The sequence below is a fragment of the Peromyscus maniculatus genome, chromosome 8 (assembly GCF_049852395.1).
Source record: "Peromyscus maniculatus bairdii isolate BWxNUB_F1_BW_parent chromosome 8, HU_Pman_BW_mat_3.1, whole genome shotgun sequence".
NCBI classification, from domain to species: Eukaryota; Metazoa; Chordata; class Mammalia; order Rodentia; family Cricetidae; genus Peromyscus; species Peromyscus maniculatus.
This window is the reverse complement of record NC_134859.1, coordinates 93986224-94008919: the sequence shown is the minus strand read 5'-3', so window position 1 is coordinate 94008919 and position 22696 is coordinate 93986224. Positions and strand designations below refer to the sequence as shown.

The following is a 22696-nucleotide window of genomic DNA, read 5'->3' as shown; positions in this document are numbered from 1 at the left end:
TGGCCTGTGCTTCATCACACTCCCCAACCCTATTAACTTGCACTCAAACAGGTTACACAAACTGCTGGTCTTACAAACAAGCCGCTCTCTTTTCCCTAGACGAGTACAGCATGTTACCTGCTAGGTTTACTGATCTCTCAGAGATCCATAACCATTTTAAGGGAAACTTCAATTCAGACAGACCTTTAATCCCAACACTGAAGTCAGATTTCTGAGTTCGAGGCCGACCTGGTCTACAAACCTGAGTTGCAGGACAGCCAGCCAGGGTGGTTAACACAGAGAAACCCTGTCCTGGGGGGTGGGGGGTACTTTTGTTGTTTGGACGTTATGGAGGTTAAAGGTCCAGAAAGACCTGCTGCTCCAGCCACACCCAGAGGGGCGCTGAAGTGGGCCACCAGTGGCAGTATTTGCCAGTTTAAAGGACTAGAATGTTTTAAGAACAGCCAGACTCGAGCCGGGCGTTGGTGGTGCACGCCTTTAATCCCAGCACTCGGGAGGCAGAGCCAGGCAGATCTCTGTGAGTTCGAGGCCAGCCTGGGCTACAGAGTGAGTTCCAGGAAAGGCGCAAAGATACACAGAGAAACCCTGTCTCGAAAAAAAAAAAAAAAAACCAAAAAAAAAAAAAGAACAGCCAGACTCTATACACGGAAGTGAGTAGTGAACGCATTTCTCTTGGGGATTGAACGCTAGGCCTTAACACCAGCGTTGTCCCCGACAACATTTTGGTAGTCTTGGCAACTAGGAAAAACACGAGTTGATGCTAACTCCGTAGTAGTTATAGAATGGTGTAATAGCTGAAGTGAGTGGAACTGCCAAACGCGGAAAAATCCCTAAGTTAGTAAACAACCGCAGACGCGGGCGGAAGCAGGGATACGCCCAAGGAGGCTGCGGTCAGAGCGGTGGCGCACTTCCGGGGGCGTGGTCTCCAGCAGTTCGTTTCCGCCGCGCCTGCGTCCTGGGGCCTGATGTTCGTCTCTGAGACAGGACTTCCCAGCGGCGGCGCTAGTGTTCCCGACTCCGGAAGCCATGCGCTCAGGTGCCATGGTCCGGGCCTGCCGCAGTGCCTGCAGGTGCTGGCTCTCTGGGTGTGCGGGGCCCGCAGACGGGCCGCAGCAGCTGGCGGCCCCCGAGCGTGCAGAGGACCGGGAGGCGCTGGTAGACCTCTGCCGGAGAAGGCACTTTCTCAGCGGGACGCCGCAGCAGCTCAGCCCGGCTGCTCTCCTGAGCGGGTGCCACCCGGGCTTTGGACCTTTGGGGGTAGAGTTGCGAAAGAACCTAGCCTCACAATGGTGGTCCTCCATGGTGGTGTTCAGGGAGCAGGTCTTCGCGGTGGACGCCCTCCACCACGAACCAGGCCCTTCGCAGGCCGGGGACAGTGCCTTCAGGTTAGTTTCTCCAGAATGTATACGCGAAATCTTGCAAGACAAAGAGCTGAGTAAAGAACAGCTAGTGGCATTTCTTGAGAACTTATTAAAAACTTCTGGGAAACTACGGGAGACTCTCCTTCACGGTACGGCTCTTTGCGTTTCGTGCTTCTGAACAGGTTTGGGGTGGAAAGGAAGTCTACAAGAGTTAGGAGACAGCAGCTGGCCCTGGGTTTCCAAAGAGAAAGAAATGACCAGATTTCCTTTTTTTTTTTTAAAAAAAATTTAAATAACATTCAAGGTGATCTACCTTAAGGTAAATGTCCGCATCATGCCTGAGGAAATGGGGAAAGCATTCAGTTTGAAAAGCAACCCCTTAGAACTCAATCCTGCAGAATTAAGGCCTTAATTCAGTCACATATTTAAACTTCCATTGGTACCAAAACATTTTCAAAGACTTCGTCTACTCTTCAGTTTTACATACATGAAATTGTCGACTTAATGTCACTGTTTTTCCCTTGCTAGGTAATTTTTTGGCTTGCCATCTAGAAAATGAAGTTTTATAGATGATTTGTACGCATCCTCCTCTTTTTTACTTTTTAAATTTTTATTTTTTATTTATTTTAGGTATGAGTACTCTGTCTGCGTGCATGACAGAGAGGGCTTCAGATCCCATTCTAGATGGTTGTAAGCCACCATGTAGTTCCTGGGAATTGAACTCCAAACCTCTGGAAGAGCAGCCAGTGCTCCAATGCTCTTAACCGCTGAGCCATCTCTCCAGCCCCTGCATCTTTCTCTTTAAAGTCAAATACAACATGATGTAGAAGTTCTAAAAAATAAAAATGAGGCAGGCAGTGGTGGTACACGCCTTTAATCCCAGCACTTGGGAGGCAGAGGCAGGCAGATCTCCAAGTTCAAGGCCATTCTGGTCTACACACAAAGCAAGTTCCAGGACAGCCACGGCTACACAGAGAAACCCCCACCTCGAAAAGCAAAACAAAACGAAAGTGATTAGTTTGTAATATTTTATTTCATATTCTTAGCATTGATTGCATTAAATACTCTCATATACCATGTTCCCAAACATCAACCTTTTTTACCTTCCGGTCTCTTAAGTGAAATCTCTACCTTCAAGCATGCAGACTGTGAAAATGAGACTTTTCAGTTCAGTGTGGGTAACATAAGTGAGACCTTGTCTCAATAAAACAGAACAAAAAAAGGAAAATTGACAGGAAGGAGTTCTTTTTATTTATTACATTTTTAAACTTATTTTGTATGTATATATATGGGTATGCCACAGCACACATATGGAAGTCAGGACAGCTTTGAGAAGCTAATTCTCTCCTAACAGGTGGGCCCCAGAGACAGAACCCAGGTCTTCGGGTTGGCAGCAACTGCTTCTACCCACTGACCATCTCTCCAGCCTTGAGGATATGTTCTTGATTCAAAGGTTGAAGATGCCTAATCAAAACAGTCCATGGTCCTTACTTAATGAGCCAGAAAAAGAAAAGGAAAAACTGAGTTTGGGGTGAGGATTAAAACAAAAAATATACCAGCCATATGTTAGATGATATTCCTTCTTAGTTAAGTTTATACTTTAATAATAGAGAATGTTTTTAGGAAACAAATAATAGTGTTTGGAGTGAATGAGAAAAAAAATGAGAAAATGTTAATTGACAAGTCTAGGTGAAGAGCATATCGGTGCCATTTGGTTGTTTGGGGGTGGGATTTTGTTCTTGTTATTTGAGACAGGGTCTTTTGCAGCGGAAGCCGGCCTCACACCCACTGTGTAGCAGAGGATGATCTTGAACTCCTGATCCTCCAGTCTACCTCCCAAGTACTGGGAATATAGGGAAATAGCACCACACCTGGCTTTGTTTCTTCAAATAGGACAGACTTTATTTCATTCTTTTGTTTCTCCTTTTGAGACAGGATTTCATTATGTACCCCAAGTTGGCCTTGAAATCACTGTGTAGTCCAGGCTGGCCTCAAAGTGTGAGCAATCCTCTTGCCTCAGCCAAGTACCAGGATAACAAGTGTGAATCCACACCTAGCATATTGTACTATTCTTGTAGTGTTTTGTAGATTGAAAATGTTCACACTGAGAAGTTGAAGAGTCGCTACCTAAAGTTAAATGGTAATTACAGCTCAGACTCACTGGCAGTTTACCTCTGTGCGATAGATTTCTATAGTGATTGGTTTGTTTTTTGACAGGTGCCTTGGAGCACTATGTTAATGGCCTGGATCTGGTAAACAGAAGGCTGCCTTATGGTCTTGCTCAGATTGGAGTGTGTTTCCATCCTGTTTCGGACACTAAGCAGATACCTAGCAGTGTTAAAAGGTACAAAATGTGGCAGATGACCTGCTTTGGTACTTAAATAATCAAGAATCAATCATTCCCTCCGCTAACTTCTGATTTTTTTTTTTTTTTTTAATATATATATACAAAGAATTGGTGAAAAGACTGAAGCTTCATTGGTGTGGTTTACTCCTGCAAGAAATTCAAGCCAGTGGTTTGATTTCTGGTTGCGTCATAGGCTTCTGTGGTGGAGAAAGGTACTGCAATAATCATTTCAATAATTAATGTCGAATTCTTCTATTTATTTGCCTTTCTGTACTTGTTTTTAAAGCAGGGCCTCATGTCACCCAGGCTGGTCTCAAGCTCCGTTATATAGCCTAAGATGACCTTGAACTTCTTACCTTTCTAAGCACTGGGATTATAAAGAGTGCTAACACTCCCAGCATGTTGATCCACTTGCCTAAGCCTCCTGAGTACTGGGCTTAAGGGCATACACCACCACACCTGGCTTATAAATAGAATTTGAGGTAGCTATGGGCATTTTGTGTGGGTGCGCATGCAGACTGTAGCCGGAGAGATGACTCAGTTATCTTCCAGAGGAGCAGAGTTTGGTTCCCAACACCCCAGGTAAACAGTTTACAGCTGCCTGTAACTCCACTTCTGAGGAATCTGACTCCCTCTTCTGGCCTCTGATGGCATCTGTAAACATGTGACATACAGACAGGAACACATAAATGAAAATGAATATTTAAAAAAAAATGTTGCTGCATTTTTATTTGGAGCAAGCCCGTCACAGATGCCATAGCAAATGTATGAGAGTCAAAGGGCAAAGGGAGTTAATTCTCCCTTTCCACTGTGTGGGGTCTGGGGATCCAACTCATGCAGGCTTAGCAGCAAGCACCTTTTTCATCTCAGTGGTCCAGATTTGGGCTTTTTTGAGACAAGGCAACCCTCTAACCCAAGCTTGCCTGGATGGAATTCGCTTTCAGCTCAGTCAGACCTACAGCTAGTGGCAGCCTTCTTAGTTTAGCTGGAATTAGAGGTGCGAGCCCCCAGCCCACCCGTTTCGTTTTTTCAGTTTGTTGAAATCCTGGAGATGGAATCTAGAGCCTTGAATGTGCTGGACAAGCACTCTGCTGCTGAGGCACACTCACACTGCTGTGCCGAGTTCATAAGAGAGCTGGAATAGGAGATCCAAACAGAAAGCTCCGTGCAGTGGTGCTTACTGCTCCAGTGGGTATCAGGGGTCCCTCGGGACAGATCCGCAGAGCTCAGATGCATGGCTGAACCTTTATGTTCCCGACCTTTTCAACCTGTTGCTGGATGAAAGTCTCAGGCAACCTTCATGCTCAGAGGTAATTATGGAACTAGAAGTGAATTAATCCCAGCACTCAGACGCAGAAGCAGGAGGATCTTTGGTCTACATAGAGAGACCCCGTCTCAGAAAACAAAGCAAAAGTAGATTAACATCTCATCAGACCAACAAGACCCTTTGTTTTGCAGTTTGCTATGAGTCCATCTAACTTCAGCAGCACCGACTGTCAAGATGAAGCAGGACGAAAGGGAAGCAAACTTTACTATAGCTTTCCCTGGGGAAAGGAACCAATAGAGACACTGTGGAACCTTGGAGATCAAGAACTCCTGCACATGTATCCCGGGAGTGTGTCTACGTTACAGGTGTGTGTCACCCCGAGCTCCCAAGTGTCCTTTACCCAGATTCTTTGTTTTCCGAACCAGAGAAGGATCGATCATTGTATGGTGTCCTGTGACGGACTCCCTAATAACTCTGTACATTTTTTTGACAGTACTCAACCACATCACCATGACTGCAGCCGTCAAGGTCAGGAAATTAATAGTAACCCACCACTATTCGCCATTCCACAAAGCCCATGAGATTTAACTGACTGTCCCAGTAATCCTGGCAGGCACAGGATGCAGTCTGGAGCACCACGTTCCATGGGGTTGGCCTGTCTCTGGTCTCCAGATGAATAGTTCCTTTTACCTTTACCTTTCTTATGTTTCTGGCTTTCTTGAAGAGGCGAGATACTTTGTATTTGAGCAGATCTTTCAGAAGTTTTCTGATTTGTGTATTTGTGCCAGGAATATGATGTGGGGGTGGGGGGATGTCCTTCCCGGGGCATTTCAGGGAACATTGATGGGTATCATCAGTATGTTACCTTCTGTCACTTGATTAAGATGTCGTCTGCTAGGTCCTTCCAGTGTACCCTCATTTTTAGTCTGTTCTGCTCTCTGTGTGGGTGTTCTGCCTGCATGCGTCTCTGTGCACCACATGCATGCAGGGCCCCAGAAGAGACCATCACATTCCCGAGAACTGGAGTTGCAGTTGCAGCCCACCATGTGGGTCCTGGGAATCGAACCCTAGTCCTCTGCAAGAACAAGTTCTCTTAACCAACCCCTGAGTCATCTGTCCAGCCCTGTCCAGTGTACGTTCATTTATATCTTGGGATGAAACCCCAGTCTTAGTGAGTGTAAATCCAGGAACTGAGTGTGTGGTGTATGCCTTTGGTCCCAGAACACCTGAGCTTGAAACAGATGTCAGCCTCCACAAGGGCTACGTAGTCAGATACTGGCTCAAAAAATAAACCAGGGTTTTAGAGATAGTTGAGCTGGTAAAAGTACTTCCTGCTGAGCTTGACAACTGAGTTCCGTTCCGGTCTCCACGTGGTGAACACTTTCCCCAGGTGGTCCTCTTAACCTCAGGTGCATGTACTGGCACTTGTATTCCCCCCCCCCCCCATCACACACATATAATAATGGTAAAGGAGCTATTTAAAGATGTTCCTTTTCCAAATAGCAGGCCTTTCCCAGGAAGCACTGAAAAAGTTCTGGGGCCTAGGCCCACTCCAGGTGAGTCAGCTCATCCTCTCAGAGAGCGGAGCTGCTGCTAGGTTTGACATTTACAAGGTGATTGAACTTGAAGCAGAAGACAGTGTCATTGTATCTGGGCCCAATGCTCAGCATGGTCCTGGCATGGGGTAGGTGCTTTATAAAATGAATTTGTTATTTTTTATTTTCTGATTGTGTAAGTCTAAAATGTATAACTTTAAGAAAAAGTTCTGCTAGCTGGGCATAGTGTCCCACATCTTTAATCCTGGCACGCGGGAGGCAGAGGCAGGTGATCTCTCTGAGTTTGAGGCTAGCCTGATCTACATAGTGAGTTCCTGTCTTGAAAAACACACACACCAAACAAAAAAAAAAAAAAAAACCTGGGCAGTGGTGGCACACACCTTTAATCCCAGCACTTGAGAGGCAGAGGCAGGCAGAGCTCTGTGCGTTTGAGGCCAGCCTGGTCTACAGAGTGAATTCCAGGACAACTAGGTTTCTCTGTTATACAGAGAAACCCTGACTCAAAAAAGAAGAAAAGAAAAACACACACACACACACACACACACACACACACACACACACACACACACACGAAAAAAGTTCTGCTAAATAGTACTTTATTTTATTCTCTTCTGTGAAGGGTCGAGATGGGCGGAAAAACGTGGTTCCTTGTGTTCTGTCTGTAAATGGGGACCTAGACCTAGGAACGATGGCTTACATCTACGATTCCTTCCAGCTCTCAGAAAACTCCTTTGCAAGGAAGAAGAGCCTTCATCGAAAGGTGCTTTTGCCATTTCACACGGGCTGGGAAACTAAAATTATGTGGGTTTTTGTTGTTTGGTTTTCCTTCTGTACACTAACTTGCCTTCTTCCTCTTGCCCCTTGTCTCAGGTGCTTAAACTTCACCCTTGTTTGGCCCCTGTTAAGGTTGCTTTGGACGTGGGCAAAGGCCCTACGGCAGAACTGAGACAGGTAGGTTAAATGTATTTAATTGTCGTGACTTTTTAAGATCATACATTTTACTTTCTGTGCATGTGCTCCTGTGTGGTACAGAGGTCAGGATGCTCCTGTGTGGTACAGAGATCGGGGTGCTCCTGTGTGGTACAGAGGTCAGGGTGCTCCTGTGTGGTACAGAGGTCAGGGTGCTCCTGTGTGGTACAGAGGTCAGGGTGCTCCTGTGTGGTACGGAGATCAGGGTGCTCCTGTGTGGTACAGAGGTCAGGGTGCTCCTGTGTGGTACAGAGATCAGGGTGCTCCTGTGTGGTACAGAGGTCGGGGTGCTCCTGTGTGGTACAGAGGTCAGGGTGCTCCTGTGTGGTACAGAGGCCGGGGTGCTCCTGTGTGGTACAGAGGTCAGGGTGCTCCTGTGTGGTACAGAGATCAGGGTGCTCCTGTGTGGTACAGAGATCGGGGTGCTCCTGTGTGGTACGGAGGTCAGGGTGCTCCTGTGTGGTACGGAGGTCAGGGTGCTCCTGTGTGGTACAGAGGTCAGGGTGCTCCTGTGTGGTACAGAGATGGGGTGCTCCTGTGTGGTACAGAGGCCAGGGTGCTCCTGTGTGGTACGGAGGTCAGGGTGCTCCTGTGTGGTACGGAGGTCAGGGTGCTCCTGTGTGGTACGGAGGTCAGGGTGCTCCTGTGTGGTACAGAGGTCAGGGTGCTCCTGTGTGGTACAGAGATGGGGTGCTCCTGTGTGGTACAGAGGTCGGGGTGCTCCTGTGTGGTACAGAGGTCAGGGTGCTCCTGTGTGGTACAGAGGCCAGGGTGCTCCTGTGTGGTACAGAGATGGGGTGCTCCTGTGTGGTACAGAGGCCAGGGTGCTCCTGTGTGGTACGGAGGTCAGGGTGCTCCTGTGTGGTACAGAGGTCAGGGTGCTCCTGTGTGGTACAGAGGTCAGGGTGCTCCTGTGTGGTACAGAGGTCAGGGTGCTCCTGTGTGGTACGGAGGCCAGGGTGCTCCTGTGTGGTACGGAGGCCAGGGTGCTCCTGTGTGGTACGGAGGCCAGGGTGCTCCTGTGTGGTACGGAGGTCAGGGTGCTCCTGTGTGGTACAGAGGTAAGGGTGCTCCTGTGTGGTACAGAGATCAGGGTGCTCCTGTGTGGTACAGAGGTCAGGGTGCTCCTGTGTGGTACGGAGGCCAGGGTGCTCCTGTGTGGTACGGAGGCCAGGACATCTTAGGAGGTGGTTCCGTCCCTCCACCGTGTGGGTCCAGGCCCTGGGAATGGAACTCAGATGTCCAGGCAGTAACTGCCTTTCCTCGCTGAGCCCTCTTGCTGCGGGTTGCTAGGAAGTTGTCAGGAAGCAGTTGTGTGGTTGACTTCCTGAATGCCGTGCTGGGGTTTCTCAGGCTGCCCCTTTCTCACCTGTCACATGACTTTATAGTTAACATGTTAACATGGCTTTTCTGTTTTGTGTTTTGAATGATAATGGTGATAATTCTTGGTTGGTGTAAAACTATTTCTTGAAAGATTTACAGTCAGTATTCAGTTGGCATTGCTTAATTTCTTCATTTTTAGAGGATGTATGTTGTTCAGTGTATAAACTCAAACGTAAAATAAACAGTTTACATGAATTTTAGAGTTTGAAGAAAGTGGTTTAGAGTTTTATAAGCACTTTTCTTTCATATTGAAATCTATTTTTTTTCCTCCAGGTTTGCCAAGGGCTACTTAATGAATTATTAGAAAATGGGATTTCTGTGTGGCCTGGTTATTTGGAGACTGTGCAGTCTTCATTAGAGCAACTCTATTCAAAGTAAGGATTATCTTCCTTGTCATTAGTTTGATTATGTTTCATTATACTAATAGAAACAAACCTCTTCTAAATATAATCTTAAAAATTAGGCTGGGGTTTGGGGATTTAGCTCAGTGTTAGATTGCTTGCCTGGCAAGTGCAAGGCCCTGGGTTCGATCCCCAGCTCAGGGTGGAATGGGGGGTTTGGGGTGGGGGATGAGGCTGGAGCTGGGCGATGGTGTTGCACGCCTTTAATCCCAGCACTGGAGAGGCAGAGGCAGGTGGATCTCAGAGTTCCAGGCCAGCCTGGGCTACAGAGTGAGTTTTTAGACAGCCTGGGCTACACAGAGAGACCTTGTCTCGGAAACCAGAAGCTCAGATGGAGCTGGAGAGGTGGTTGAGTGCTTGCTGCTCTTCCAGAGAACCCAGGGTTGGTTCCGGCATCCCTGTTGAGACGCTCACATCACCTACTCACTTAGAAGCTGCAGCTCCACTCAGCCACCTCTTCCATCCACCGCAGGCACTGCAGACATGAGCATGCACATGCAGACACCCGTACATAGATGTAAAACATGCCGGGCGGCAGTGGCACATGCCTTTAATCCCAGCACTCAGTGAGTTCGAGGCCAGCCTGGTCTACAGAGCGAGATCCAGGACAGGCTCCAAAGCTACACAGAGAAACCCTGTCTCAAAAAACCAAAACAAACAAACAAATCTCAGAACCCAATGCCATCCAGGAAAGGTATTGCAGTAATGTTCTTTCAGTTCTGATTTTATATGCTTAACTTCCATCCCTGAATAACTGAGATATATCTGTAAATACTTGTCAAATACTGTTGCTTGCTATGACAATTAGCTCAAGGCATAAAGTTTTGTGAAAGGAAAAGCTAGGATTTTTTTTTTTAAAAAGACAAAGTTTCTCTACATAGTGCTGGCTCTCCTGGTACTCTGTAGACCTTGAACTCAGATCCTCCTGCCTCTGTCTCCCAAGTGCTGGGATTAAAGAAAGGCGTGCGCCACCACTGCCTGGCTAGGAATCTTTCTTTTAAAAGATTTATTTAGAGCCGGGCGGTGGTGGCGCACGCCTTTAATCCCAGCACTCGGGAGGCAGAGCCAGGCGGATCTCTGTGAGTTCGAGGCCAGCCTGGGCTACCAAGTGAGTTCCAGGAAAGGCGCAAAAGCTACACAGAGAAACCCTGTCTCGAAAAACCAAAAAAAAAAAAAAAAAAGATTTATTTAGTTCTGTGTTTGCCTACATGGATGTATACCACCTGTGTATCTGGTACCCATGGGAACCAGAATGAGGCAATGGAAGCTTGGAACTGCAGTTACAGATGGCTGTGAGCCGCCATGTGGGTGCTGGGAAGGTCCTCCGTGAGAGCAGCCAGTGCTCCTTCACTGCTGATTAGCTCTCGTGTGGGTGTGTGCTGGTATGGGTGTGCCACCCACATAGTTCAGAAACCTTTTTTTTTTTTTACACATGTATGGGTGTTTTGCCTGTGTACATATTTGTACCATGTGTGTGCAGTGCTCACAGGACAGAAGAGGACATCAGGGCCCCTGGAAGTGGAGTTACAGGGTTTTTTTGAGACCACATCTATTGAGGGGAGGAGGGGCGGGTCCCTGCAAGCTCTACCGCCTGCAGCAAAACAATCCTTGATCCTCAGAGAAACAAGATTGAAACTTGGTTCAGCCCAACTTAGTTAGCCAGTGCTGGGTCATCCTTCTAGAGTCTGATACCAGGTGGTTTATTTTAGCCATATTTAAGCACTGTACAATTTTGGAAAAAAAGTTACCCTGATGACAGTTAACTCAGTCCCCAGTGTACAAGAAAGCTTAAGACATGTGTACCTTGGAACTCTTTACAATACACATGGCCTCTTCCATAAAGATGGCTTCTGTAGACTTAGAAACATGCTCAGGATAAGGGTCTGGGGAGAGTGAGGTAAACACAATGCTGTGGGAGTCAGGATTAGCCTGGCCCTGAGATAACCTAGAAATCACTTAGGTTGTTGTCAAGTACAAGCAACATCACTCTTAAGCAATGCTCCAGAGGGAAAGTCGGGGATAAACAATATTCTGGGGGATTCAGGTGAAGCCTGGCCCTACAGATAGTGACAAGGTTGTAAACTGCAGCCTTTCCCAGCATTCCGTGAAGAAGATAAGTAAACATCCTTTGAAGGACAAACATCCATATTTATCCTTCCTTTGGAGAGATAAACATGCATGTTTAACTTTTCCTGGTTTCCCTAGTGCTTATCTGTGCACAAGGACCTCTTACCCTCTACACACACATTTTATCCATGTCCAGGCTGGCTTTGAACTCAATGTGTAGCTGAGTATTACCTTAATCTTTGATCATCGTGCCACATCTTCCTGAGTGCTGGGATCACAGGCATATATCACCATGCCTAGTTTTTAAAAAAATGAATGTTTGGGGCTGGAGAGATGGCTCAGTGGTTAAGAGCACTGGCTACTCTTCAAGAGGACACAGATTTGATTACCAGCACCTACATGGCAGCTCACAATTCTCCATTAACTTCTTTGCCCTCCTGCACATATGTGATACACAAATATGCATACAAGCAAAACACTCATACAAATAAAAGTAAATAAAATAAAAGATTAAAAGTGAATGTTTAATCTGATTTGGAAATCAGGAAGGCCAGTGTGGATTTATTATGGTTGAATTAGAAGCATAGGTTAGCATGTTAAGTCATAAATGAAGTGTGGATTTGTTATAATCTGTTATATACCAAATCCTGGCTTTAATATGGTTTATTTAAGAGACTTTAGTCCACAAGTATTTTTCTGTCATTAAAGCCAAAGTCAAAAGGCTGAGGTCATTGTGAAATTCATTCATCGTACCCCTCAGGTGCCAGTGTTTATTTCTTAGGTTTTAGTTTTTCTGACTTTTAGCCAATACAGTAAATTCAAAACTTCACTTGGATTATGCTTCAGAAAAGGGGGGTTGTGATTTGGTCCCACTCTCCAGTCATGACTGACTGAAATCCAAGTGACTTGGACTCTAAGGTATCAGATGTTGGGGTGAGGAGCTGATGTTGTATGGGTGCTCATGTGTTTTGTTTGACTCTAGGTATGATGAAATGAGCATCCTCTTTACAGTTCTGGTCACTGAGACGACTTTGGAAAGTGGATTAATCCAGCTGAGAAGTAGAGACACCACAATGAAGGAAATGATGCACATCTCCAAACTGAAAGACTTTCTAATCAAGTATCTAGAATCTTCTAAAAAGGTGTAGTTCTTCATATTTCTGTAATAAATAGTCTCTATTGATTTTGTTAGCTTACATTAAAATGGTCTTGGCCCTTTTGTATTATAATAAAGTAGACATTTTTGTCTCTTTCTTTGATTTGTTTTTTATTACCCTTTTGATACTGTCTATTGTGAAAACAGAAATCCTGATCTGCCAAGTAAGCAAGACCAGGTTGGGCTACATGGTGAGACCTTGTCTCAAAAATTAAAAAGAAAAGAAAAAAATCCTGAAGCTGGATGCACTCACTGCTGTACTCCCAGCACTGGGGAGTCTGGGACAGAAGGCTGGTTGAGCATCCTAGGCTAATCTAGGCTTCAGAGCGAGACTTGGTCTCCAAAACGAATGAACAAGAAAGTTGTTGAGGTGGCTCAGCAGGTAGAGGCACTTGCTGCCATGCCTGAAGAGTTTGGTACCCAGCACACACATGGTAGACGGTGAGAACCAAATCCTCCAAGTGTGAACCAGGACAAGTGCACCACCCATCCTACAAGATCAATTTAATAAGAAATAAAAGGAAATCAAGGGGTTGGGCAGTCTGAAGCTAGTTTAGTGTAACAGTAAATAGTTAGGGACTTGGGTGCTTCCTGTCTTCCTATTCTGCTATTTTACTTCCTTGGTTCATTTTGGTTTTGGGGAACAGGATCTCAAGTAGTCCAGGCTGGCCTGCATCTTGATGTGTAGCCAGTGAAGACCTTAAACTCCTGATCCTCCTGTGATCCCACCTCCTGAGTGCTGGGATTACAGATGTACACTACCACACCCAGTTTATGTAGTGCTGGGGATTGAACCCAAGGCTTTGTACATGCTTAACAAATACTCTCAATCAAGCTACATCCCCAACTCCCAACTGTAGGTATTCTGTAGAATGGAAAATGAACCACTGTTTTGCAATATCCTCGTGTTTGTAATACTGAAAATTGAACCTAGGACTTGACGTCTTCCTGTTTGATCCTCCCAGGATGACTGGTGTAAGCTGCCATGCCCAGCCATGCTCGTATGTGTCTGTGTAAATACTCAAATACAGGTGTACATATGTGTGTGTGTGTGCACCCCAGGAAATCCCAAAGATCCTCCTGTTTCTGCTTTCCTGGAGCTAAGATTACAGCTGTATGGCAGAGCCTGGATTTTGGTGGGTGCTGTTGTTTTTATCTAAGTTCTATTTACCAACAGATATTCAGGAGGCAGATATTGGGGTGAAAACCTGCTAGATCAAGAAGCCGAGAAGCTGACCTTCCTTTTTGGATAGAGACCCAGCAAAAGAGTGTCTCTCTACCCCGCCCCAAACCAAAAAGGACCACAAATCTCTAGTCCCTCCCTCCTCCTTCCTCTGTGTCTCTCTATTCATCTTCCCAGGTCCTCTGTACTCTCTATGGCTAATTCTTGTCAACTAGTCGCTGGCTTCACCCCCTTAATCAAGGTTAATTTTATTAACACAGTCTCAGAGTTTCACAGTGTGATCAAATAGTCCACAACATTTCCCACTTTTTGTCTTAAGTAAAAGGGAAAGGTTTTAACCCTTAACACAGTAAAAATAATATACAGCACAATTATAAACAAAATACAAGAACAATTACCAGGCAAGAATTACATTGACGGGCTGGATAGATGGCTCAGCGGTTAAGAGCACTGGATGCTCTTTCAGAGGATCTGGATTCAATTCTCAGCACCCACAGGACAGCTCTAAACTGTCTCTAACTCCAGTTCCAGGGGATCTGACACCTTCATACCAACACATAAAATAAAGTTAAATAATTAAAAAAAAAAAAGAATTAGATTGACAATGTCCAATCCATTTGGCAAGTTCGGAGAAAGTACTCTATTATCTATCCTATCTTGGTGAGTCCAACATTTTATACCTAAACCACTTTCTATCATAACTTGTATTACAAACCTAAAAATACCTTTTTAGGCCTTAAAACATTTTCTTAGATAAACAATTTAAGCTTTTATGTCTCTCAGTCTTACACATTTTACATCTCTTTTGTAAGTTTCTTTTCTAAGTTTGGTTACAAGGAAAACTATAACTATCTAGTCTTTGATTCCCATTACAGACCCAAGAAGGATATAATATTACCTGAGTAAACAGGAAGTGCAGAGCAAGCAACTTCCAGTACTATAGAAAGGACAGAGACAGCTGGCTGCCTGGACAGCCACCCAAGGTTCCTCTGTAACATTGGGGCATCCATCTTCATCCTGCTGGCCTAGAATAGCTAACAAACTTTTCCTGAAGCAGGAATTTTGAAGGATTGTCCTACCTTGTCTTGGCAAAGTTCAGCATTCATCTCCTTTGTATCCTGATTATCCAATTTGGACAGTATGCTGTCAGCAGTCAAGGCAAGGGCAGTTTCTTGCCCAATGGCTAGCTTTATCATATTGAAAGTAAACTCTATATGGAGTTTCTTCAATGTCCATTATCCTTTCTGAAGTGGTGCTGCTAGGAGCAGATGTATCTCACTGTCATGAAAAAAAGCCTTACATTATTAAAAACATCTTAAATGCCATATTCTGTAGATCTCTGAAGTGTTTGAAGATCACTTACCTATCTAAAATACATGAGGCTAAATAAAGTTTATTCCTGTCTACATTATAAACCCTTACTACAAGTTTGTTACCTTGATGTTACCTTGTTATCATCCTAAACAGTCTGTAATAGTAGCTTCCAAGGACTAGAACTTTATATTAGAATTGTAAATGAGATGCATAGGTACAATATCTTACAGTACATTGAAATAAAAATAACCTTAAATTTGTATCAATATGAAAATCCATACCAATGTAAAATATTTGAGACTAGTAGTTGCTTTTTAGTAAAAAAGATTTATCCTATCATTCCTATATCCCCTTTTCTCTTTTCAGAAAGAGATCTCTGAATTTAACCTCCTTTGCTTAATTTCCTCCATGGCCATGACCAGTAACTTGCAACTAACCCCCCTAGACAATGACAAGCATCCATAACCCACAGAAGGATTTAAAAAAAAAAAAAAAAAACACCCACCCCATCTCTCAGGAATGTGGGCATAGGGTTCTTAAAATTACTTACTGTTGTCTGGGGGTGGCAGCATCTTTAGGGGACCCTGAGGGAATTGGGATAATGGTCAAGTCTAGGGAGAGCTAGCTCTATCATTTGTTGTCCAGTCTCTGTGTGATGGGAAAGTGCTGGGCTTATCTGAAGTACTGGCTGGAGTAGTCTGTGAGGCCTGGACCATCTTAGCTAACAACTTTGAAGTTGTCCTGAGCAGCTTGTAGTCCAAAGCTGATCTGTGGGTGTTTGTCAGTTTAATGGCATTATCACACTCCAGGTGGATCTGTCATTGCAGGGCCCCATCATCTTTTTGGAGACCTTAAAGGTCACTGTTAGGAATGGTCATGGTTCACTGCAGAAAACTTAAACATTTCAAATGCCATATTCAGCAGATCTCTGCAAGGTTAAAGGACCACAGTCTATTAAGAACATCTGAGGTATACAAACTTAATTCCTAGATACCTGCTTCAGACTCAAGCCCAAAAACATGTACAGGAAACTAAATGAAGCTTATTTCTAGAATTAGTTAGTACTCTATATGACCACTAATGTCACAACAGACAGTTTATGTTTATATAATAATCTTATAGATTTTGAGATAATATTTATACCTTAAGAAAAATTTTAAAGAGTCAAAACCAAAGGATTATGAGATTAAGAGCAATAGAATAGTCCCTTAATTTTGGTTTTCTTCTGTCCCATAGCAGGAGGCTCTTCCTACATTCGACAGAGATTTTGGATTTTCCTTTAACAAGCATGCTTGGGTTTAGGGAAGGAGAGAGCCATGCTCCAACTCCAAAGCCAGCTTTAATTTTTAATTGAATTGAGACCACAAAAAGACCATCTGCCTTTTATGTTCGTACAGATCAGCAAAAACAAGCATTTGGGAAGATTTATGAAATTCTACACTGCTAGAGGTGTGCTATACCATTTGGCCAATTTACTCTTTTTCTTGGAACATTTTCTCTTGATGATTCATCCATCTTCTTCAGATGTCTCGTTTGTCCAGTGGTCTTCAGATTTCTTAGTTGAGTGCTCTTATTCTCCTGGAAAAGCAAAAATAAAACCTTACCCCAACCTTAACTTTGGGGAGTTCCTTTTTTGGCTAGTTATATCTTTGTTAAAGCAAAATGTTTTTTGGAAACAGAAAAAGTATTATCTTTTTTATTTTTTAAGATTTATTTATTTATTATGTATACAGAAGAGGGCACCAGATCTCATTATGAGTGGTTGTGAGCCACCATGTGGTTGCTGGGAATTGAACTCAGGACCTCTGGAAGAGCAGCCAGTGCTCTTAACCGCTGAGCCATCTCTCCAGCCCCAGAAAAAATATTATCTTTTTTTTTTTTTTTTTTTTTTTTTTGGTTTTTCGAGACAGGGTTTCTCTGTGTAGCTTTGCGCCTTTCCTGGAGCTCACTTGGTAGCCCAGGCTGGCCTCGAACTCACAGAGATCCGCCTGGCTCTGCCTCCCGAGTGCTGGGATTAAAGGCGTGCGCCACCAACGCCCGGCAAAATATTATCTTTTAATAAATTTTTTTCATGCCTGATCAAATGAAAGGTATTTGTTAATCTTACAAGTTAGTTTAGATTGAATGGTCATGCTGTTTGATGAACTATTGCCTCTCCTAATCAAGAGTTCTCTCCTGTTCAAATCTAATCTTTATCAGTCTTAATGGTATCCATAGCTCTTCTCCTGTGGAAACAAAAACAAAACCTCTTCCCTATCTTAACACATATCCTGGTTTCCATTCTGAGGTCAACACATCTTTAAAGTATACACACTGATTTAATCCAGCAGTTTTTTTCTACTATCCAATGTCTCTCCACAGCTGTTTTTCCTTTCTCATTAGCATTTAGAAAATTTAAAGTTAATAAAGCCTTGTGTAATCTATCTGGTGAGGGGTGCCTTTATTATCCCTTTCTTTTTTACTAAGCATATCTTTTAAAGTGTGATTATATCTTTCTATAACTGTTGTCCTGTAGGATTATGTAATATATCTGTAATATGCTTAATGTTATAATATGCAAAAAACTGTTTCATTTTACTGGAGACATATGCTGGAGTATTATTAGTCTTAATTTGTACAGTTATTCTCATAATGGCCATGATTTCTAATAAATGTGTAATTACAGAATCAGCCTTTTCAGAACTTAAAGCAATTGTCCACTGAAATCTTGAATATGTATCTATGGTACGGTGCACATATTTTAATTTCCCAAACTCTGAAAAATGAAATGCATCCATTTGCCAAGTTTTCTTTTTTTTTTAATACCTTTTGAGTTACTTCCTGCAGGTGATAGTTTGGTTATACAAAGAACAAATAGGATATTTCCTTGTTTTGTTGCCAAGTGATGGAAAAATCTTTCTTCAAACCTTTGCTATTAACATGGTGTTTCTTATGAAACTATGAGGCTTTTAGCACATTTCCTATTAATAGTTGATCAATGTCATCATTACCTTGTGCCAGAGGGCCTTGTAGACCTTATGGGATCTAATATGTGTTATATACAATAGATGATTTCTATTTCTGATTACTTGTTGTAATTGAATAAGTAACAAAGTTAATTCAGAATTATCTGGGATAATTTCAGTGATTTTGATATGTAAAACTACTCTTTTTGTGTATTGAGAGTAACTATATTAAGAGGTTCTGGAAAATCAAATAATATCATGAGAACAGCATATAAGTCTAATTTTTTAAACTGAATCATAAAGGCTTTGAGCCACTTTACTTATTTTTCCTGACTTATAATCTTCCTTTCCTGATTTATTTACATCAGTATAGAATGTAGGTGCTCCAGAATTTGGTGTTTCTCATACTATGTGAGGGAGGATCCAATTAGTTCTTTTTATAAACTGGAGTCTCTTGCTTTAGGGATATTTGTTTACTAATCTCTCCCAATAAATTACTGCAAGCTCAGCCGGGCGGTGGTGGCACACGCCTTTAATCCCAGCACTTGGGAGGCAGAGGCAGGCGGATCTCTGTGAATTCAAGGCCAACCTGGGCTACCAAGTGAGTTCCAGGAAAGGCGCAAAGCTACACAGAGAAACCCTGTCTCGAAAAAACAAAAACAAAAACAAAAAAAAATTACTGCAAGCTCGTTGCCAATGTTCATTTTCTGCCCTTAATGAGGGAATTTCAACATTAGTAAAAGGTGCTACAATTTGTGCTGGGGTCTATTTCTGCTAACTGGCTAAGTCCCATTTTTCCTTTCAGAATGAATGAATTCAGAAATCTTTTCTACATAAGTCTTTATTGTTTTACTCTGTTTGTGTAAAATATTTGTGCTAAAAATCTCCATTCAAAGATATTATTTTCTCTCTACATAAGAATCCCTGTGGGAGAATGCATAGAAGGTAAAATAATCAGAATACAGTCAGGCTCTGGATCCAAGTAATCCACAAGTTCATCCTGTAATTTCTTTTCTACCAAAGCCAGTTCTTTCTCAGCCTCAGTTGATAATTTTCTTGGACTATATAAGTTCTTATCACCTTGTAAGGTTTGAAACAAAATATTTAGCTCTTGAGTAGTTAATCCAGTTGTGAGACTTAGCTAGTTAATATCTTGAAGCAAATTTTTTTTTTGTTTTTGTTTTTGTTTTTTTTGTTTTGTTTTTTTTGGTTTTTTTTTTTTTTTTTTTTTGGTTTTTTGAGAAAGGGTTTCTCTGTGTAGCTTTGAGCCCTTCCTGGATCTCACTCTGTAGACCAGGCTGGCCTTGAACTCACAAATATCCACCTGCCTCTGCCTCCTGAGTGCTGGGGTTAAAGGCGTGTACCACCACTGCCCTCGAAGCAATTTTTGAAAAATCATTAAGAGTTTATTATTGACCTCTCCTGATTTGTACTTTCTATGGTTGAATTCTCTGTAAACATATCTTATGTCCTAGGTAATTAATAGAATCTCCTCTTTCTATTTTTTCAGGAGTTTGTAATCCCTAACAAAGCAAAATTCTCTTTACTTCATCAAGCATTTTTTCTAAGGTATCTACATCTGAATCAGCTAGTGAGATATCCATATAATGGCAAATTATAGATTGAGGAAACTTTATGAATTATTTCTAATGGCTTTTGTACAAAACATTGACACAAGGTTGGGCTGTTTAACATTTCTTGTGGGGCTGGAGAGATGGCTCAGCAGTTAAGCACTGGTACTCTTCCAGAGGACCCGGGTTCATTTCCCAGCACCCACATGGCAGCTCACAACTATCTGTACCTCTAGTTCTAGGGTAGCTGACCCCATAGAAAAATACCAATGTACATAAAATAAAATAAAAATTCCTTGTGGGAGAAATTTCTAATGGTATAATAGTACCTTTTAATGGGCTGGTAATTAATAAAAGTAGTCACTGTGAAGGGAAGTTTTTCTCTATCCTGTTCTTGTAAAGGTATATTAAAAAAGCAGTCTTTTGGGTTTGGAGAAATGGCTCAGAGGTTAAGAGCACTGACTGCTCTTCCAAGGGTCCTGAGTTCAATTCCCAGCAACCACATGGTGGCTCACAACCATGTATAATGAGATCTGGTGCCCTCTTCTGGCCTGCAGGGATATAAGCAGGCAGAACACTGTATACATAATAAATAAATCTAAAAAAAAAAAAGCAATCTTTTAAATCAATCACTATAATAGACCATCCTTTAAGTAATAAAGACATCAAGGGAATGCCAGGCTATAGCACTGGCTGGATCATCTTATCAATAGCTCCCAGATCTGTTACCATTCTCCATTTTTCAGATTTTTGTTTTTGTTTTTTTGTTTTGTTTTTTTTCAAGACAGGGTTTCTCTGTGGTGTTTTGGTGCCTGTTCTGGATCTCACTCTGTAGACCAGGCTGACCTTGAACTCACAAAGATCCACCTGACTCTGCCTCCCAGTGCTGGGATTAAAGGTGTGCGCCACCACCACCGCCCAGCTCCAGATTTCTTTTTAATAATAGATGTAGGAGAATTCCAAGAACTGATTGATTCTTCAATATGTTGAGCATTTTGCTGCTCCTGAACAAGCCATTCCAATACCTGTAATTTTTCTGATGTCAAAGGCCATTGGTCCACCTACACAGGCTTGTCAGTTAACCATTTTAAAGGTAGGGCTATTGGTACCTTTGAAAGTTCAACATTTGTTGTGTCCTGCTTATGTACAACCTGAACAGTCTGTGACTATTCTTGATAATACCTTTTAATATTTCTCTCAGAAGCACCCCCTATTTTATGGTTTTTCTGAGTTTGGAGTAATGTTAATCCTTGTTTTACATTGCTGTAACAATTCCTGTCCTTATAAATTCATTGTTACGTTAGCCAATATGACTTCAATTTTCTTATCTGTCCTTCTGGCCCTAGACACTCAACCCACTTCATACTTCATTTTACCTGAGATCAAGTTCCAATCCCTGGAAGCTGAAAATTTACCTCCTGAAAAGGCCAATCTGGATACCAAGATTTTGGTGAAATTATGGTTATATCTGCACCTGTGTCCAGTAATCCTTCAATTACAGTGCCATTTATTTGTGTTTTTAGCTTTGGTATTTGATCATTTATAGAAGTTTGCCAAAATACTTGTTTTATGTTCTTCAGAAGCCACTGCGTGATCTCAACGCCACCTGTTGGACACCAAATGTTGTTTTTATCTAAATTGTTCTAGTTACCAGTAAAGACCCAAGAGTCAGATTTTCAGTCAGAAAACCTGCTAGATCAGAGAAGCCAAGAAGCAACCACTGACCTTCCTCTTTGACTGGAGACCCAGCAAGCGAGTGTCTCTCCACCTGATCCCAAACCAAAAAGGACCATGAATCTCTAAGTCCCTACTCCTTCTTGTATGTCTCTCTATTTGTAATCCTGGCTCCTCCATCCTCTCTATGGCTAATTCTTGTTAACTAGTTGCTGGCTCCACCCCTTGATCCAAGGTTAATTTTATTAACACAGTCTCCGAATTTCACAGTGCAATCAAATATCCTGGGGCTGGAGAGATGGCTCAGTGGTTAAGAGCACTGGCTGCTCTTGCAGAGGACCTGGGTTCAATTCCCAGAACCCACATGATAGTTGCAACTGTCTGTAACTCTAGTTCCATAGGAGCTGACACCCTCACACAGACACACATGCAGGCCAAACACCAATGCACATAAAATAAAAATAATAAATTAATAAAAAATAACCCCCAACAGCGTGTTGCTTGACAAGCACTTACCAGCTGTGCTACCTCCATAGCCCAGTCTTGAACCTCTGATTTTCCTGCCTGTTCAGTGCAGGATTATAGGCATGTGCCACCACACCTAGTTTGTCAGTGTGATGACGGTCAGTCCACCAGCTGAGCTACACCCTGACCCTCCTCTCTAATCTAGTTTTCTTGCTCTCTCTCTCTCTCTCTCTCTCTCTCTCTCTCTCTCTCTCTCCTTTTTTTCAAGACAGGGTTTCTCTGTGTAGGTTTGGTGCCTTTCCAGGAACTCACTTTGTAGACCAGGTTGGCCTTGAACTCATAGAGATCCGCCTGGCTCTGCCTCCCGAGTGCTGGGATTAAAGGCGTGTGCCACCACCACCCGGCTGTTTTCTTGCTTTTTCAATGTGCCATCAGTGGTAGCAGAAAGGTAACAATACTGATGAAGACATGCAGAGGGAAAAGAACAAATGGACTTGGGCACGTGTATCTGACAGTACATTCACCTACAGTTTTTAAGTACTATAAACCAGCAACTACAGATGTTTTGCCACTAAACAAATACGAAAGGAGCCGCTGGGGAAACGGGAGTTGAAAACAGGAAGTCCCGCAGAACATCACTCATCAGGTCATGTGCCAAGCAGAGACCTTCTGGTAAGTTCACCAGGGGACAGAGACTTCTTTTTCTAGCTGACAGGTCTCCGTGCAGTCTCAGCCACAGGCTAACCCAGCACATCCCTGCAGTGATAAATCCATTCCTAGCAAAACCAGTTCCTGCCTGTCTGGACCTATTTCTCTTAATACTGAAATTTATGGGCAAAATAATATGTAGCCTAGGACTTGCTTTTCACTAATCATCCTGGGCTGGGCTTGTACCTCAGAGGCGGGGTACTTGCATAACATGCACAGGGCCCTGGGTTTGATGCCCTGCCACACACCGGGCACACTCAAAAGCTCTAAAAAATAAAATTTGCGTGAAGATCAGAGGACAGAGCCAGCCACTAGATTAAAAATAGAGG

The 22696-nt window shown here is 43.1% G+C and overlaps 1 protein-coding gene across 3 annotated transcripts; it reads left to right on the top strand.

The window, feature by feature from the left end:
- Positions 1–630: 630 nt before the first annotated feature.
- Polg2 (DNA polymerase gamma 2, accessory subunit) lies at positions 631–16612 on the top strand. Of its 3 annotated transcripts, XM_076577728.1 has the most exons (9): positions 636–1510; positions 3579–3705; positions 3815–3920; positions 5167–5340; positions 7151–7291; positions 7402–7482; positions 9157–9257; positions 12334–12493; positions 16244–16612. In XM_076577728.1, the coding sequence occupies exons 1-9, from the start codon at positions 1027–1029 to the stop codon at positions 16304–16306; spliced, it is 1437 nt and encodes a 478-aa protein (XP_076433843.1). In that variant the 5' UTR covers positions 636–1026; the 3' UTR covers positions 16307–16612. The 3 variants fall into 3 exon arrangements, 2 of the variants coding, with proteins under 2 accessions (XP_076433843.1, XP_006970556.1); XM_006970494.4 differs by lacking the exon at positions 16244–16612 and having other exon boundaries at positions 638–1510; positions 12334–12605; XR_013053086.1 differs by lacking the exons at positions 7402–7482; positions 9157–9257; positions 12334–12493; positions 16244–16612 and having other exon boundaries at positions 631–1510; positions 5167–6107; positions 7151–7268.
- Positions 16613–22696: the final 6084 nt, after the last annotated feature.

What these genes read in the sequence shown, in the direction of transcription:
- Polg2 (XM_076577728.1), top strand. Translation starts at nt 1,027, where the DNA reads ATGCGCTCAGGTGCCATGGTCCGGGCCTGCCGCAGTGCCTGCAGGTGC. An exon ending in ACGGGAGACTCTCCTTCACG is followed by an intron (nt 1,511 to 3,578) that starts GTACGGCTCTTT and finishes GTTTTTTGACAG; the next exon opens with GTGCCTTGGAGCACTATGTT. An exon ending in ATACCTAGCAGTGTTAAAAG is followed by an intron (nt 3,706 to 3,814) that starts GTACAAAATGTG and finishes ATATATACAAAG; the next exon opens with AATTGGTGAAAAGACTGAAG.